The sequence below is a fragment of the Postia placenta genome, assembly GCF_002117355.1.
Source record: "Postia placenta MAD-698-R-SB12 unplaced genomic scaffold POSPLAscaffold_1, whole genome shotgun sequence".
NCBI classification, from domain to species: Eukaryota; Fungi; Basidiomycota; class Agaricomycetes; order Polyporales; family Adustoporiaceae; genus Rhodonia; species Rhodonia placenta.
The window spans coordinates 4065362-4078802 of record NW_020169832.1 but is presented as its reverse complement, the minus strand read 5'-3'; the positions used below and the strand labels follow the sequence as shown (position 1 = coordinate 4078802).

General features: G+C 57.3%; 4 protein-coding genes and 1 non-coding gene across 5 annotated transcripts; 3 read left to right on the top strand and 2 right to left on the bottom strand.

Annotated features, from left to right (window-relative positions):
• Window positions 1-1167: 1167 nt before the first annotated feature.
• Window positions 1168-3357, top strand: POSPLADRAFT_1127228 (hypothetical protein; the record flags this gene model as incomplete). The annotated part of the gene is made up of 11 exons (XM_024483598.1): window positions 1168-1305; window positions 1365-1523; window positions 1597-1757; window positions 1809-1891; window positions 1944-2165; window positions 2220-2269; window positions 2343-2407; window positions 2462-2631; window positions 2688-2752; window positions 2805-3065; window positions 3109-3357. 11 exons carry the CDS (start codon window positions 1168-1170, stop codon window positions 3355-3357), a joined length of 1623 nt encoding a protein of 540 aa, XP_024344977.1.
• Window positions 3358-5228: 1871 nt separating this feature from the next.
• Window positions 5229-6279, bottom strand: POSPLADRAFT_1101440 (hypothetical protein; the record flags this gene model as incomplete). Its single annotated transcript, XM_024483216.1, has 4 exons — window positions 5229-5516; window positions 5586-5759; window positions 5819-6019; window positions 6067-6279. Coding segments are annotated over 4 exons (876 nt in total), but the record flags the coding sequence as incomplete, so codon positions are not given.
• A 3678-nt stretch (window positions 6280-9957) lies between these two features.
• POSPLADRAFT_t8 lies at window positions 9958-10039 on the top strand. Its single transcript has one exon. It is a non-coding gene; the product is annotated as a tRNA-Gly (tRNA).
• A 632-nt stretch (window positions 10040-10671) lies between these two features.
• Window positions 10672-11855, top strand: POSPLADRAFT_1043307 (hypothetical protein; the record flags this gene model as incomplete). The annotated part of the gene is made up of 7 exons (XM_024478275.1): window positions 10672-10816; window positions 10883-10931; window positions 10997-11054; window positions 11120-11222; window positions 11296-11390; window positions 11453-11517; window positions 11597-11855. 7 exons carry the CDS (start codon window positions 10672-10674, stop codon window positions 11853-11855), a joined length of 774 nt encoding a protein of 257 aa, XP_024344975.1.
• On the bottom strand, window positions 11770-12389 carry POSPLADRAFT_1038333 (hypothetical protein). The gene has a single exon (XM_024477370.1). The coding sequence runs from the start codon at window positions 12159-12161 to the stop codon at window positions 11913-11915; it is 249 nt and encodes an 82-aa protein (XP_024344974.1). The 5' UTR covers window positions 12162-12389; the 3' UTR covers window positions 11770-11912.
• Window positions 12390-13441: the final 1052 nt, after the last annotated feature.

Genomic DNA, 13441 nt, shown 5'->3' with positions numbered 1-13441 from the left:
GTTTCTTACGTTAACCAATATCATGAAGCATCTTCATCACTGCGTTCGTATCAAGGAAGCACGTCTTCGAAAGGTCGATACCACACTGACATTGAGAACCCAGGAAGTCTGACAAACGGCGGTTGCGGTTCGGTAGTCAGAGACCTCAGAGATGCGCTAGACTCAAGACGCCTTTTGCTCGCATCTCTAGCTGCTAGAACTGTGCCATGGTGCTTTCTAAACGGTCCTCTCGTCGGGCGATGGGGCGATGAGCGTGGAAGAATTATTGGCGCCCACTAGCAATCATAGTTGCGGTCCATCTATCAAGGATGTAAAAGCTTCCTCGAAGTCGCCCTTGTGAGTGAACCATGTGCTACCCTCGAGTGAATGAATGTGACAGCCTCTAGCTAAGTTTCAATTGACAGTGCAGGTGTGCCTGCCTCGCGACGCAAGCCACTCGCGTACCTAAGACACGCAGCTTGCTCGATGATTAGGTTCGGGCGCATCAAGACGCGCAACGAGCCTGCAGAGGCGCGCACTGGTCAGTTGTGGACACGCATTTACGGTTCCGCTCCAGATGCGGAATGCAGCATCGCCTCGTGATATCGATCGCGACGTTTCGAGATGACGGAACACTATTCCTAGGCGACAGAAGGTCGAGTGTATTCAAATGCACGCCGATCGAACCGCAGTGCAGATGCTAGTCGACGATGCTAAGGACAGGTAGTCTAGGAACTTGTCGTGAATGGTTGGCAACCCCCTGGCCATCTCGACTCGGTATTCATATCGACTTTGCGGTTTCTGTCACACGCCCGCACAATGGGAGAATCCTCCCTCATTTGTCTGCGTTTGGGACATAGCTCGGGATCTACTAACAGCGCTCATTTTCTGACGACCTCGTGCTACAGCACGTCCTCTAGGTTATGTCTCACGTTACGGCACATAGGCTCGTTCGTCCATCACATCGAGCGGGTAGTGTGGACCACATACTTGATACGCCAAAGGTGGTCGCGACAGTACCATGTTACCTGAGGACATGCAGACTCTTCCAAACCCATATAACGTCCAGGAGATGGGGTATAGAGCTTTATTTGTCTTCTTTTCCGCATTGTGCAGAACTGGTCCGCTTGTACTTCATCAAAGAGAAGGTTCTGCGTACTTCTTCTCCTCTGTATTCCAGCCTCGACAATGTTGTGTACTATATTCTCGTTCTTGGGGGCACTGTCAGTCGCGACTTCCGCGGCAACCAACGACTGGTCGACGCCCTGTACCGATGGCCACTGCTTCTACGACATCGGCGGCCCCGTCGCAGGCACATTACACATAGTGAGTATGCCGTTTTACCGCTTTTGTTGCACCTTTCGTTGATATCTTTCCCCGTCCAGGCCGGGGATTCAAATGCCATCTCAGACATTACCGCCGCCGCTGGGTGGACAATCCTCGACTGCGATCCGACGAGCACAAATCAGACGATCCGGGCGGTCTGTAGTACACCCTCTGCGGGGTGCGACCACCTGTTCCAAGGCGGCGCAGTCGGTACAATTGTACGCCTGCCTGAGAATGTACGGTCAACTTTGATGCATCTCATCTGATGGCGGCCGACTGAGGCTTTGTCAGTGCGGATCGATGCCGTTTGCCCGCGTGGTAGATGTTTGGGACCATGAAAACCAGACAATCTCCTCGTCCTCAGCTTTACGCAGGATGTTCCCTAGGGATGGTACGCCGACAGTCCTGGGCTTGACCGTGGATACGGATTTCAGCGCTGTAGACCCGCAGGAGTGGGTACAGCGCGCGCTCACTATATTCACTCACCTACAGTCGTGTGTTAGGAAGGGAAGCGTTGCCGTGTACATAAGCGCATCGTATGCTGGCGGCCCCTCCGCCGGCGTGAGCGCGCGGGACATAAGTGAACGTGCGTCTCTGAGACGACATAGTCCACAAAGATTGACACTGTCTCACCAAAGGTGCAGAGTTCGGGACCAACACTCCTTATTTGACATTAGACGAACACGGCAGCCTATTTAATGAGACTCTGACGTGCATCTCGCCTAATATAAAGGGTGCCACAGTGGACTGCGACATATCACTTGGTGTCAGCGTGCAAGCGAACGTCACGGCATTGTTCGGCGTCGAGCTCAATGGCACAATTATCCCGCCTAATGTCACTGACTTTTCTATGTACGCGGGTGCGTTATGTCTTATGTCGTGCATGTGCATGAACTGACGCTGATCTCGTGCAGGTCTTGATGGATACCTGGACGGGGCAATGCTCGTCAATGCCTCCGCCGAGGTACGTAACCACGAACCCTCTTGCCGTCGATCTTCATGTGCCGACCTTCAGGTCTGACCTTGCTCTGTATCAGGCTACGTTCTCTACTGGCTCAGTCTTGTTGCTTGATGTTGGCCTCGCAGGACTTGAAGTTCCTGAGTAAACTGTCCGCCTAGCCGCTTATGGTAGAGTGGAGCTAACGTGTTGGGCCAGTATCCTCACCCTTGGACCCTCTATCCAAGTTTCTACAGAAGCAATCGCCGTCCTCGACGTCGACTTCAGTGCGGCCGTAGGGTTGAACTACACCTTCGATAAAGCTATGTTCTACTTCAATGCGCCTCCCAACCATACCTCCAGCGGGGAGTTCGGGAGCGCTATCCCCAGTGCGCATAATCTCCGATAGACTTACATGACTTCTGATGCATATCTTTGCCATAAGTTGTCAATATATCTGCCGTAGAGGCGTCGACGAACGCTTCCGTTACGGTGAAGCTGGTGCCGAGCGTAAGTTACACCTTTCTTCACGCACCTATACGCTGGCTCATTGACATGCTAGCTCCTGTTCGGACTGACTGCCTTAGGTGACAAGGTCGAAAGCGCAATAAACTTTGACATGGAGACGTTCGCGACGCTTGAGCTGTCGTTGGGCACCGAATCAATCTCCGGCTGCGGCAACCCAGCGAACAAAACATCGAAGGGCTGTCTCGATGTGCTCGGCGGGGTCGACGTCTCCGCGAATGTGGAGGGGAACTTCTTCGACTTATTCCAGGATCAAGCCGGGGTTTCCCTGTATAGCAAGACGTTCGATGCTTATCAGGTACGTTGTGATCAAAGCTGGCGGTGAATGGATGTTCATGCAGCGCTGGATGAGTAGAAGGCATTGGACAGCTCGGAGGTCACACCCACTTCTTCCGCAAGCGCACCCGGAGGCACGAGCGTCTCGCCAGGGAGCCAGAAAGGCGGCGCAATCTCACTTCGGGTATCTCGATCCCTCTTCCCTCTTGTTTGCCTGCTATTTGCCGTGCTTTGAGGGCAGCGACATCACTGCGCATAAGGATTCCATCTTCCCCTGGTGCTTCGAAAAACTACCGGAGACTATTGCTATGTAGGAATGTCACATCTGCTGGTGGGCTGTAGGTTGGCGCGAATTTAGGGCTAGCAGGTGCTAAATGCACGGCCTGTTCGTATTTTCTGTTGCTTGGGTTACTTAGGAAGAAATTATCTGGTTTCATGGCAAAAATCGCTCGCATGTATCTCAAGACAAGTCATGGCAACACTCAGCAAACCAACTTTATTTGCTATTTACCTTCGATGCAATTCGCACCGATATCAGCTCAAGGTACATCGCCGCAAGGTTGCCCTAATAGTGCTTTATGTCTGTGTTTGTGTTTGTGTTCTGCGTCAGAACCCAGTCTGCGCTCAAGTATTCTGTCATTGACTTCCTGTGTCACCGCTCGCCTACTACTAGTATGAAGCAATGATACGCCGTCCCTGTCGGAGAGACTCCAGCATGTGCCGAATTTCGAAGACGGCCTCGAAGGGCGATGAAGCGGCTGGTGTGGGCTGCCGGCGTCGTTACGCTCCTGAGGACGGCAGGCAGCGCACGTGAATATGATTCGTCGGGAGCGACACCTTTGAAAAGCCGAGCTATTGCTAGTCGCGAAACCGTCGAGTCTAGCTTGCCTATGCCCAAGACGGGGCCCCCATCCGTATTCGGATAGCGGTTTGCCAGATTAGGATGTGTCTCGATCGATCGGACAGGCTTTGAACCTTCATTCTCTTCTACGTCATTCTCCTCCTCCTAAGTTTGTTGTGACATCATCCTGCTTCGGTTGTCCTGCACGTATATACACTGGCGTCGACACCGAGAGATGCACCTTCCCTTTCTCCCTCGAACCACTACCATCATCTCACTCTCTTGTGCAGACGAGCGACCCGAGCGTCGCACGTACTTGGTGAGCGTCCGTCGATACTACGCATTCGTTTCGAACATCACGAGCTCGCGTATCGCGCGTATTATTGACTATTTCATACGCATACAGTCGGATCAGCGCGGGCATTTCATTTTCTTGTGTTATTCTAGCTGGTCCACAGGTCTCCACTACCCTTCGACCATCTTCGAACGACACTTCGTACAATCCTCCCACAACAGGTAGCAGGGGGACAGCATCATTCACATGAGATTCGACATATCGGACGCGCAAGAGATAAACGCACTATCCCTGCATGCAAGCCTTGACATCAAGAGCTTCACACATACAATACTACAAACAACGCCGCGCGCATGCAGTTGGGGTTATACAGGTAGTACGAGGATGTCCGTGGAGCCATACTTACGAGTACAATGAAAATACACTTACATGACGGCATACAACATGCACCTACTTTACGTCCATACATGCACAAACTGGCCGCGTCAGGCATCCCGTCAGGTACGCACAACGGCTTGTCCATCGAATTTTAGCGTCAGCTTACGCCTATGCTTCTTCTGCGGAGGTGCTTCTGAGACTCCATCAGTTGTTGGAGTAACATCACGCGGGCCATCAAGCGGAGGTACATCGACGAACAGCCAATTGTGTCGTTTATGCTTCTTGGCACGTTTCGAAAGCTTCTTCCCATTCGTACCGTCCACTAATATCCCCTGTTTGGCGTCTGTTGTAGGTGCGGTAGGACAACGGTCATCATCATCCGTATATGTGGGGGCGATGGCAGCATCGTCACGAATAGAGGGACGGGTCCCTTGCGATATTGTGTTCCCCGGCGGAGTGAAGTCCTCGGGAGTGGACTGCTGCCAGATATTAGCATCTACCTCTGATTCAACGGTACGTTTTGCTCGTCTACTCCGTCGCAGAAGCTTCAACGGTATGTCAGGGTCATCCTCATCGTCCTGTTCGGCTTTTCGTGACGTCTCGTGTGGCTGATCCCCCGATTCCTGCGCAATAATCAATTCAAGCGCAGAAATATACGTGCGCGTACTTACGGCAACTACACTTTGCTCCGCTTCAGTCTCACCGGCTCCAGTCTCCTCGGCTTCAGTCGGGGACTGAATAGAATTGTTGACTTCACACAGCTCAATAATATCGTCGGTCGAGCGTTCTACGTAAATACTACCCGGCTGTTCTCTCGGAGCCCACGGAGATGACAAGTCATAATAACGGCTGAGGTTCTTCATCATGGCGTCCGATCGCTGATCGGGTTCTTCTGTGGCTTCTGAAGTATCCATGTCGACATGTTTCTGTGCATCCTGCGACTGTAACTGCAACTGCAACTGCAAATGCACCATTGCCGTGCTCAGATGGCCATCGTATCTTAAAGAATTACGAAGTATACCGCGCACCTGATCGGCAAGCATCCGCGCCTCACCCCGTGCGCTCTCAGCATCCTTGTTCAGCCGTTCTATCTCAGCGTTCATTTCGCCAACCCTTGCCTCCAGTTTACGTTCTCTCGCCTCTGCTTCCGCGGCCTCTGCCTCACGCGCAGCAAGTGCTCTCCTCAGCTCTGCCTCGCGGTCCTGTGGACCATACAAGCCGCCATCAGTCCCACCATCGGGCTACAGACCACGACACGCACATTGATCCCAGCCTCTACGCGCGTCAGCTCCGTGCGCAATGCCTCGGCCTCCAGCGCACGCGTATCCGCCTCATCGTGCATGCGGATCGCCTCGGCGGCAACCTCATCCAGTTGCCTGACGCGGGCCTCCGCCTCGTCGTGCTGGTGCATATACCCCGCTTCGAGCTCCGCGATATGCGCGAGCTGCGCCTCACAGCGCTCCTGATCTGATTTGAGCACGGCTCGGGCTGCGCGGGCAGGACACCCACCTTTTCGAACTCGAGGTGCACGTCCTTGGTTTGCAGCTCAAGCTGCGTGCACGAGAGGTCGCATTGCAACTGCGTACGCGCCATCTCAGCGTCGGCGATCTGCGCTCGAGCCGCCCTCAGCTCGCTCTCGTACTGCAATTTGAGATTCTGCATGTCGGCCTCGATAGTAGCGAGGCGAGAAACAAGCGCGTTCTCGACCTCGCGATGTTGCCCCTACACACTGTATCAGCTGCACAGAAACCCAGCAAGTCGCACAACCAGGAGCGCACACCTCCAGCATCTGCCTATCCCGCTCTACCTTTGCCAGCTGCTGCTTCACGCTGGCCAACACCTCCTCGGCCTGCCGCCGCGCCGCATCGTGCTCGCTCACAATGCGCCGCAGCTCCGTGCTCTCCGTCCGCGCGTCCTCCACCTGCGCGGCGCCCGCGCCCGCGCGCTGCTCCGCGTCTGCTAGGGCCTTCCGCAGCCCCGCCATCTCCCCCTGCGCCCGCTCCGCCTTCCCGAGCAGCTCCCGGAGCGCCTCGCGCGCGCGCGCGTCCACCTCCTTCGCGTGCGCATCCGCCTTCTGTGCATGCGCGTCCGCCTTCTGCGCGCGCGTCTCCGCCTCCTGCGCGTGCGCCTGCGCCGCCTCCGCGCGCGTATACCATGCGCGCGCCTGCTGCTCCCACCTGCTGCCGCGCTCGCGGATCTGCGCGATAGCGTCGTGCGCCGCGACGATGCGCGCCTCGTACTCGCGCAGGCGGCGCACGAAGGCCATGCGCACGGTGCCCTCGGGGGAGCCGGGCGCAGGGTTCGCAGTAGCGGCAGTGGGGGCCGTGGGAGATAAGGGAGGTGCGGTAGGTGTGGGGGGTGCAGTTGCAGTTGCAGATGTGGCTTTGGGGGGTCCTACGTTTGGTTGCGGAGGAGAGTTTTGCGCTGCGGAGGCGATGGGAAGCGACGCAGAGGTCAAAGGCTGCTGAGAGGCTTGGGGCACGGTGTAGCCGGGCGGAAGTGAGTGCACGGGAGCTGCCGTCCGGAGTCCTGGTGCCGCATCTTGCGAGGGCACGATGCTCACAAGACCTGAGTAAGGATACTGAAGAGGCGGCCGGCGCTGGTGACTTGCGGGCGCGGACGGAGGCTTGTCGGTGGTGTTTGCGCCGGGACCGGGTCTGGGAGCGGCATGGGCCTGAGTGGCGGGGAAGTATTCGTTCTGCGTAGGTGATTCGTAGGACGGGGACGAGCCTGGCCCATTCGGTGCCAGTTGTTGCTGAGAGGATGCAAGCGATGACGATGCCGTCGGGGAGTGTGCGGCGGGCTGTGGTATCGGGTTGCCAGCGTGGCCCCATGGCGCATAGCTTATGCTTGTGTTTGTATTTCCGACGTCGGCTGCGCTGCCCGGGGTGAGCTGGCCACGCATCTGGCCGGAATCGCGACTCGGGCGGCGGTGCCCTGCTTGGCGCGACTGCCCATCTGCAGCGGGTGCGTCGGCTCGGACGAACGTGTATTCCTGCACGACAGAGGTGCTTGGTGTAGGGGCCACTGGGCTTTGTCGGGTGTGAGGAGGCGGGGCATGATGCGCATTGAGCGGCGGCGGCACGTGCGAGTAAGGACGGTCAAGCGCCAAAGATGGGTTTCGTGGCGCAGAATGATGAGATCGGTACTGTGGCGGCTGCCCGCCAGGAGGCTGCACCTGCGCGTGTGACGGAATCGAAGTCCGGGAGGCCTCGTCACTGAGTCTGCGCGATGCATGCGGGGAAGGGTGAGTATGCTGGCGGGGGTGCGGTGGGACATCGGGGCGACCGGGCGCGTGCGCCGAGACGCGAGGCGGATCACCTGAAGGTTGAGCGCAGGGCTGGTCTGCGAGCACGGTCGCAGTGGGAGATAACGTCGGCGCACCGGATTGGGTGGCGTTGTGATGACCGGTGACCGGGGAGGTTGATGTAGAATGAGTGGATGAAGATGGTGGCACTGGGCGTAGGGTGCAATCGTTCCGCGGCGGAGGTGGCTGAACGGACGTGGAGAGAGCTGTGCTGGCCTCGGGGACATGCTGTCGTGCAGGTGCGGATACGGATGACTGCGGCGACGTGTACTTGCCACGGCTCAGCCACGGAGGCGTCTTTGTGCGCGGTCGCTTCTCGGGTGGACGATGATGAGTATCGAGCGGGTGCGATGTGCTTAGGTAAGGCCACGACGGCTCTGGGGTCTTGCGATGAGAGCGTCAGGGCTGTTCGTAGTGCCGTGCGAGGCATCAGCGGGCAAACGACTCACCGGGTGTGCTCCGACCTCCGACTGGCTAGCCTTGCGCTTGTGCGCGCTCGCGCTTCGCTGGAAATGCTCCTCTGCGCCTGGGACATGCGTCACGCCCGCACCGGCGGACCTCGCGCCATTGTCTGGCGGAGGGTGCGGGGGGGACATGGTGGAGGCAGAGCGAGAGAAGAGCGATAGGACGACACGATGGGGGCCGAACGTCTCAGGGTAGAGCGGATTCTGAATCTGGGCATGGGTTTGTGTTCGTGATCTCGCTGACAGTAGGATCACACTGGCGGAGATGGCTGATGCAGACGCCTGGGTCGGCCCGCACAATGGGCTCGCGCTGGCTTGTGCTCAAATTAAGCAGGCGCACGGCAGTAGATTGAATGCAATATCAGAGGATCGGCGCGCGATCACTCCACACACACAACCGTCCTCAAACCCGCTTTCGCGCTCCATGCTATCCCCCCACGGGTTGACGTTTACGTTCTTCGTCACCAGGAACATACACGTAAATCCCTCGCCGCCGATACCGATCCCACACTTCGCGGTCAGATCGGCAGGATGCAGCGCCGGCTGCAGGCACCAGCTTATGATAGAAGGCATTCGTGCGCTTGCCGGTAATGCGCGTCTTCCCTTTGGTCCCGTCGCGTGTCATGTGCGGTGCGTCGTGTTCTGCGCAATGAGCCCGGTCTGTGGTTCGTTCTCGGATGGTTGCAGGAGCGTCGCAGGATATGGGGTCTGCTTTCGTCGTCTCCTTGCGTCGGATAATTGAGCTGGTTTGCGCACACCGGCGATCCGCAACGACGATGTCAGTTCCAGACAAGGGGTAGGCGCTCTGACCCCAACTCTTGGTTTAGCGCTGGACCCCGATTGGGTGGGGCCTCCTCCTTATCTCTGATTAGATGGTCCACTCTGCAGTAAACTGATGATCTGAGTATCGTATTCCGCCTCGCCAACTTGGACATTGGTTCCCCTATTGAGTTTGAGGCTGCTCGCTTGCAGCCATCGTGGACCTCGATAGTGTCACTGACTGGGATATCAGAGAAGGCGGATCTCATTGCAATTCACTGCGGGAACAACATGTACAGTGGTCGAGAAAGGCTTGCAGTATACTATTGAATCTGGCAGATAACTTGCATTAAGTCAAACAGCGAATCATCCATTACTATTCAAAAATACATAATCCATGCTTAAGTCACAGATTTCGCGGTATATATAGTATATATAGTACTAGTACTTCTGAAAGTGTGAAGTGACAGATCTGATTAGATTGCAAGATGGAATGGGCTCAGGACGCTCAGGACGAGATGGGCGCTATCAACGCGACAAGCGCCCAAGCGCTGCACTTGGTATTCTTCACCCACGAAGCCTTGTCTGTCGACCCGACATTTCAGGTGCGCAGGGACCAAATTTATGTTTGGTATATGACACTACAAATTTCCAGAAGCTCAATTCGAGGATTTGCGCTTGCAGAACGTTGTTTACGGAAATCGAGCGAGTTGGTGAATCTGGGGACCCCGGTCACCGATTGTACCACCACTACCACTAGAGTTGATATCAGAAATCAACGGAGCGCCTACCCCTTGGTTCCAGAAGCTGTCCATATTCGCAGGCCTGAAGCCATGGGCTATTGATCAACACAGCTGACTTTGTTGCAACACACTGATGGTGAAACGGTATCATGCTTGCCTTCCAATCTTTGATTCAGCAAGCGGCGCGGGTTCGACTCCCGCTCAGTGTATCCAGATTAGATCATATTTTGTCACCGCTTTTTGCACTATAATACTGTTTGACACGAGAGTTCGCCGAACTATGCATACATCGTGGGCATCGTGGGCATACCGTGATCCAAAATAGAAGAGAAGGAGAGTAGCTTTGGATTTTGTGCATCGTGAGAGCCCTCATCGGTGTACCATCGGACGGTATGTCCACTACTAAACATACTCGATCCTCGCAGCCCCGCCTGAGCGCCATCATAGGTCCGACTTGACGTTCACCCTGCGGCAGAACGGCCGAGGAACTCGGGCCAGCCTTCAAAGCCTCTGTCTGACTTTGCAAGCTGACGATGTCTCAGGAAGCATCTTATTCCCGCCGTCCCCCTTCGTGTTCGGCCATCGGTGGAAAACACACCCGCCAGCATGACTCAGACACGGCTCCATCGTGGCCGAGCACCATCTAATATGCTCAGTGTTTACTACGATGCGAGCTCGGGCGCATGGAACTGGCACTGGAACCTCGGGGAGTGTCCGAGCGGACCGAAGGGCAGCGCACCACGCCCGTGCAGCCCGTGACGCAATAGAAGTCGGGATCGCCGCCTTAAGTAGGTCCCTGCGTGGGGCCTGAGCCACGCGCATACTCACGCACACACACACGATGTCGGCGGTCTCTGCGGCTGATGCTGAGAATCCACTCAAGGGCGTCGAGGCGTTCGTGTTCGACGTCTGGGGGACGGTCGTGGACTGGCGCAAGGGCGTCGCGGAGCACCTCCGCGCGTTCTTCGACGGGAAGCTCGACGAAGGTGGGCGCACATGATTGTCCTGTCGCGCACGTCTGATATGGCACGCTGATCCTGCGGCCGGAGCAGACTGGGACAGCTTCACCGCCGAGTGGAGGGAGAACTACTACCAGCAGACGTACGATCCTCCCCTGCACCCTATGTTGCCGGCTGTACTCGTGTTCAGATATGTTTCCTCCTCAGGTTCTCTATCGCTGCTGGAGGTGCGGGCTCGATCAACGTCGATGTCATGCACCGCGGGGTGAGCCGCCACCGCTTTAAGTTCTCATGCTGCTGGTAAACCCGCGCATCGCATCGTGCCCGCAGATCCTTGATAAGATGCTCGCGTCCCCACGCTGGGAGCACGTCGCGCCGCATCTCGACGAGAGCGCGCGGCACGAGCTCGTGCTCTTCTGGCACCGCGTCCCCGGTGCGCCTCCCGTCTCCCCTGCGCGCGCGCGCGTTTAGACACAAGATGGCTGAGCGCTGCGCGGGTGCTGCAGGCTGGCCGGACACGGTTGAGGGTCTGTACGGCATGAAGAAGCACGCGATCATCGGGACGCTCTCGAACGGGAGCATCCGCACGCTCGTCGATATGGTGCGCTCATGCGTTTGTGTCCGCCCCGCTCGACGTGTGCTCATCGCGTGCGGCGGGTGCAGGCAAAGTACGCGGAGCTCCCGTGGGACGTCCTCTTCTCGTCCGAGCTGCTGGGGTCGTACAAACCGTCAGTACTATCTTCCGCGCCCCCCTTTCACGTTCCCCTGGACCCTCACGCGTTAACCCACGGCTGACCCCGCGCGCAGGAACCCGAAGATGTACCTCGGCGCGCTGACCCACCTCAACCTGCAGCCGCACCAGTGCGCCATGGTCGCCGCGCACATCTACGACCTGCGCGCGGCCGCGACCCACGGCATGAAGGCCGTGTTCGTGCGCCGCCCGCGCGAGCCAAACGCGCCGGACGACATACGCCCCAAGAGCGAGGGCGGCGAGGTCGACGTGTACGTCGAGTCCTTCGTCGAGATCGCTAACCTGTTGGCGGAGGCGAAGGGCGCGCCCGCGTGAATCAGTGATCGGCCATGGAGGCTCGGCGAATGATAAATGTATAATATCGCTTGCGATCTAGTTCCCGTGCAAAGTTCTGCAGGGCTGTAGGGCCGAGACAGGATCCGCGTGGCCAGCGTGCTTGACCAGCGTCTTGAACAGCAACTGGGGCGCAACCCCGGGCGACAGGCGGTCTATTTCAACGGGGTGTGCTGTTCTTGTTGACAACGGGCTCGTGGCGCGGCGCACAAAGGGGAACACTGCAGGCGCGCTGTCGACTGTGGAGGCCGCGTACACGGCCATCTCATACGCAGCACGCCCCGCCATCTGGCTTCGCGCGCTGCTGCTGAGCTTGTGCCAGGGGGGTGGGAAGGAAAGAAACCGCGAGTAGCGCTAAGCAAGGACAAAGAGCCGGGAAATGAGGCCGTTGCGACAAGGAGGTGTAGATCGCGTGCCGGCGCGGAGCGCCTTCAACGCGTAGTGGCCAGGAGACAATGGCTTTGACGGGATCGTGCGAGAGATCGCTACCAATGCCTCACCACACAACTCGGCGTTCTGCGAAAACAGGAGGCTCGTTTCCTGGTGGCTCAGGGTTGAGGGTGGGTGTTGCAGTACACGCTTGAGGGAGCCGCCCTCGCCGCCACCGGTGCTTTTGACAGGATCGCCGTGGCAATGCGAGCGCTTTGAGGGCACTCGCGCGCCACGCACGCCACACACGCACGCGTTTCTCAAACGGACGGTTCGATTCCCGCTCGTGTATATATACACGCTGCTCTGGTACTCTGAATGGCATCCTCTCTCTCCGCTCACCTGCTGAGCGACTATCTACTACAACAGAAGGCCAGAAGAATCAGGCTGGTGGTGCAATGTCCCGTCGTAACAGCGTCGCTCAGAACCAGCAGGTGCGCTGTTTTCCTTTGTCTCGCTTGCCTTCACCCCATCCCCGTCCTCTATCCTCTTCATCGCGCTTTTCAGACCGTTTCCTCATTTTTTGCTCCACCCGTCGCTAGATGAACATGATGCAGGGCGTGCCACAGCTTGGCCAGCAACAGCCGCAGCCGCCACAACAGGATTTACCTCAGCAGCAAGATATTCCGAAGACGCAGGCCCAAATCGAGCAGGAACGAATCGAACAGGAACGGTACACGTGGCTACGTTCACGCGCACTAGACTTGACGACGCAGGTCAAGAAACTAGAGGTGGACCTTGCTCTCCATAATCAACGGTGTGCCACGATGCCCGAGGGCACCCACCAGCTGATAGCGAAGCAATTCAAGGACCAGATCGATCTACTGAGAGACGAGTTGCACAAGATATTTCTTCTCATCAAGGCAATGGCTAAGAAGCCGCAGCAAGGAACGGTCTCAGCTACAGGCGACACGTAAATGCGCTCCACTCTTTTCCATTCTCTAGCACTGACAGGTTGCAGGAATGGTGCGTCAGCGTCGCCCCGCCCCCCACAGAACAATCCACAGCAGGGACCATCTTCTTCACAGTCATCTCAGCTGCTGATGACTCCAGATCCGTCCACTCTCTTCCGTCCTGTAGCAGTGACAAGTGGCAGGGATAGTGGCTCAGCGTCGCCCCGCCCCGCACAGAGCATTCCA

Bases quoted from the DNA above. Each gene is read 5' to 3' on its own strand.
- POSPLADRAFT_1038333 (XM_024477370.1), bottom strand. From the start codon at position 12,161: ATGGCGGGGCGTGCTGCGTATGAGATGGCCGTGTACGCGGCCTCCACA.